The sequence below is a fragment of the Myotis lucifugus genome, unplaced genomic scaffold, assembly GCF_000147115.1.
Source record: "Myotis lucifugus unplaced genomic scaffold, Myoluc2.0 scaffold_1020, whole genome shotgun sequence".
In the NCBI taxonomy this organism is placed as follows: Eukaryota; Metazoa; Chordata; class Mammalia; order Chiroptera; family Vespertilionidae; genus Myotis; species Myotis lucifugus.
In genome coordinates, this window is record NW_005872068.1 from 31,282 (window position 1) to 34,138 (window position 2,857).

General features: G+C 56.7%; 1 protein-coding gene across 1 annotated transcript in view; it reads right to left on the reverse strand.

The window, feature by feature from the left end:
- ANPEP (alanyl aminopeptidase, membrane) overlaps positions 1–2,857 on the reverse strand; it is a 30,979-nt gene that overhangs the window by 11,416 nt on the left and 16,706 nt on the right. The window contains 3 exon segments of the mRNA XM_014449102.2: positions 60–139; positions 346–521; positions 2,704–2,805. Coding sequence (XP_014304588.1) covers positions 60–139; positions 346–521; positions 2,704–2,805 — 358 coding nt within the window.

Genomic DNA, 2,857 nt, shown 5'->3' on the forward strand with positions numbered 1-2,857 from the left:
GGCCAGGAGCTGGGAGTGGCGGGGCGGGGCTTCTGTCTACAGGGGCAGGTCTGCATTACTTTTTGTGGCTCCCTCCAGCCAGGTGTCTGCCTGCTGAGCACCATTTTTCAGAGACGAGATGTGAACAATCCACTGGTAGCTGCAAAAGAGACCCGAGGTGGGGCGGTGAGAGCCGGCAGGCCATGGCCACCGCCAGCGCAGAGCAGCCCTGCCCCGGCTCCCACTCTCTGCCCGTCTCTGGCACCAAGCGCCCCCCTCTTCCTGGCCCAGGAAGGAGAGCCTGTGGACAGCTGCTGGGGCTGGGACCCGCGCGAGGACACGGGCCCTGGGACCCGGTCTGCTCACCTGAAGTTTGAGGGGCGGGTGACGACGGAGTCAGGGTCAAGGAGGAAGTGCTTCTGAGAGATGCTCCCTGTCTTGGTGTCCAAGGTGATGACAGGGAAGCCCATCTGCAGGATCCAGGGGTCCATGATGTTTTTCACAGTCTGAGGCAGATTGATGGCCGTCTGCTGGTCCACAGCCTGAAGAGGACACACAGGTGAGGGAGCAGTGAGAGCGAGGGCGAGAGCCGTGGACACCCCGTGGGGGCCTGGGGACCAGCTGAAGGTGGTGGCTACTATACTCAGTGGTCTTTTTTCTCTCTTTCCATCCATACGTATTGTTTTCATAACAACAGCAACATGCCAACAATGTCTGTTAATAACTGAGAAAATAAAAACAACAACAGGGCAAAAAGTCGAAACCAGTTTGGCTCAGTGGATAGAGCATCGGCCTGCAGACTGAAAGGTCCCAGGTTCGATTCCGGTCAAGGGCATGTACCTGGGTTGCGGGCACATCCACAGTGGGAGATGTGCAGAAGGCAGCTGATCGATGTTTCTGGCTATCTATCCCTCTCCCTTCCTCTCTGTAAAAAATCAATAAAATATATTTAAAAAAAAAAAAAAAAGCCCTAACCGGTTTGGCTCAGTGGATAGAGCGTCGGCCTGCGGACTGAAGGGTCCCAGGTTCGATTCCGGTCAAGGGCATGTACCTGGGTTGCGGGCACATCCCCAGTGGGAGATGTGCAGGAGGCAGCTGATCGATGTTTCTCTCTCATCGATGTTTCTAACTCTCTATCTCTCTCCCTTCCTCTCTGTAAAAAATCAATAAAATATATTTAAAAAAAAAAAAAATAAAATAAAAAAATAAAAAAAAAATAAAAAATAAAAACAACAACAGGGCAAAAAGTCGAAACCAGTTTGGCTCAGTGGATAGAGCATCGGCCTGCAGACTGAAAGGTCCCAGGTTCGATTCCGGTCAAGGGCATGTACCTGGGTTGCGGGCACATCCACAGTGGGAGATGTGCAGAAGGCAGCTGATCGATGTTTCTGGCTATCTATCCCTCTCCCTTCCTCTCTGTAAAAAATCAATAAAATATATTTAAAAAAAAAAAAAAAGCCCTAACCGGTTTGGCTCAGTGGATAGAGCGTCGGCCTGCGGACTGAAGGGTCCCAGGTTCGATTCCAGCCAAGGGCATGTACCTTGGTTGCGGGCACATCCTCAGTAGGGGGTGTGCAGGAGGCAGCTGATCGATGTTTCTCTCTCATCGATATTTCTAACTCTCTATCCTTCTCCTTTCCTCTCTGTGAAAAATCAATAAAATATATTAAAAAAAAAAAACAGGGCAAAAAAAGGCGGGCAGGAGAGTGTGTTGGAGGGTACAGGCTGAGAAGGGGGGCGGCTCCGGGTGCTGCAGAAAGGCGGGGGCTCAGGGAAAGAGGGAACCGGAGGGAGGGATGAAGCTGGCGGGGCACCTGGCATGGAGGAGGGCTCATCGCAGAAGGCATGGGAAACTGAGGCAGGGCAAGGAAGCCGGTGGAAGTGGAGGGGAGGTACCGAGTCGGTGAGGGAGGAGGGGAGGGGGACCAGGCTCCTGGCAGATGGAACCTGAGCTGGAGGTTGGCCAAGAGGAGCCTGGAGCCCAGCTGGGACTGTGACAAAGCCCTGGTCCCCCTCCCTGGTCAGACTAGCCTTAGAGCCAGGGCACCTGGGGGCTGGAGGGGTGATCTGGGGTGAGGAGGGCCCCAGGGAAGGGGTGGGGCCGCTGGGAGGGAGAGGAAGAGGTGGGGATGGAGGAGAATGGGCAGACTCCAGCCTAGGAGCAGGGAGGGGCGGCGGGAGGGTGGTCAGAGGGTCTGCCCCACAAACAGGGCTGCTCTGGGTCTGAGTTGACAAGAATGCAAGGTGGGGCCGGACGGGAAGGTCCCAGCTTGTGCTGAGGGTGCTGGGGTGCAAAGTCGTGCTGGGGAGGGGCCGGGAGGGCACAGGGCAGCCAGGACTGCTGAGCAGGTTGAATGGCTCCAAAGTTCCTGGCAGAGGAGGGCTCGGGCCTGAGAGCCGGGAGGCCCGTGTCCTGAGCACACAGAGGCGTGGATTCCTGGGCTCCCATCACGGAGTTCGGGACCGGGTGCGGCAGGCCACCCGGTTCTCTCACGCCCTCCTTCAAGGACACCCCCTCCTTCAAGGACACCCCCTCCTTCAAGGGGCCATCATAGCGCCCATTCTCCCAATCACCAACCAAGGCTCCAAATGACCTGCCCGGGCTGGTGGGCAGTGAGCAGGACACATTCCTTTACACGGGTGCTCCCCCCTCCCCCAGGGACATCCAGCACCTCAGGACCCCAACAGAATGGCTCAGGGGCGGGGGGGCAGGCTGTTACCCACCTTCTGCAGGTGCTCCCACAGGTCCAGGTAAGTGGTGCTCTTATAGGAAAAGGTCTGGAGATAGGACTGTGGAAAGAGGCCGCGGTGAGGGTTAAGCTGGTGCTCCAGGCTCCACCACTCCGCCCGAAGGGGTAGGCTGGGCTTGGGGACCAGG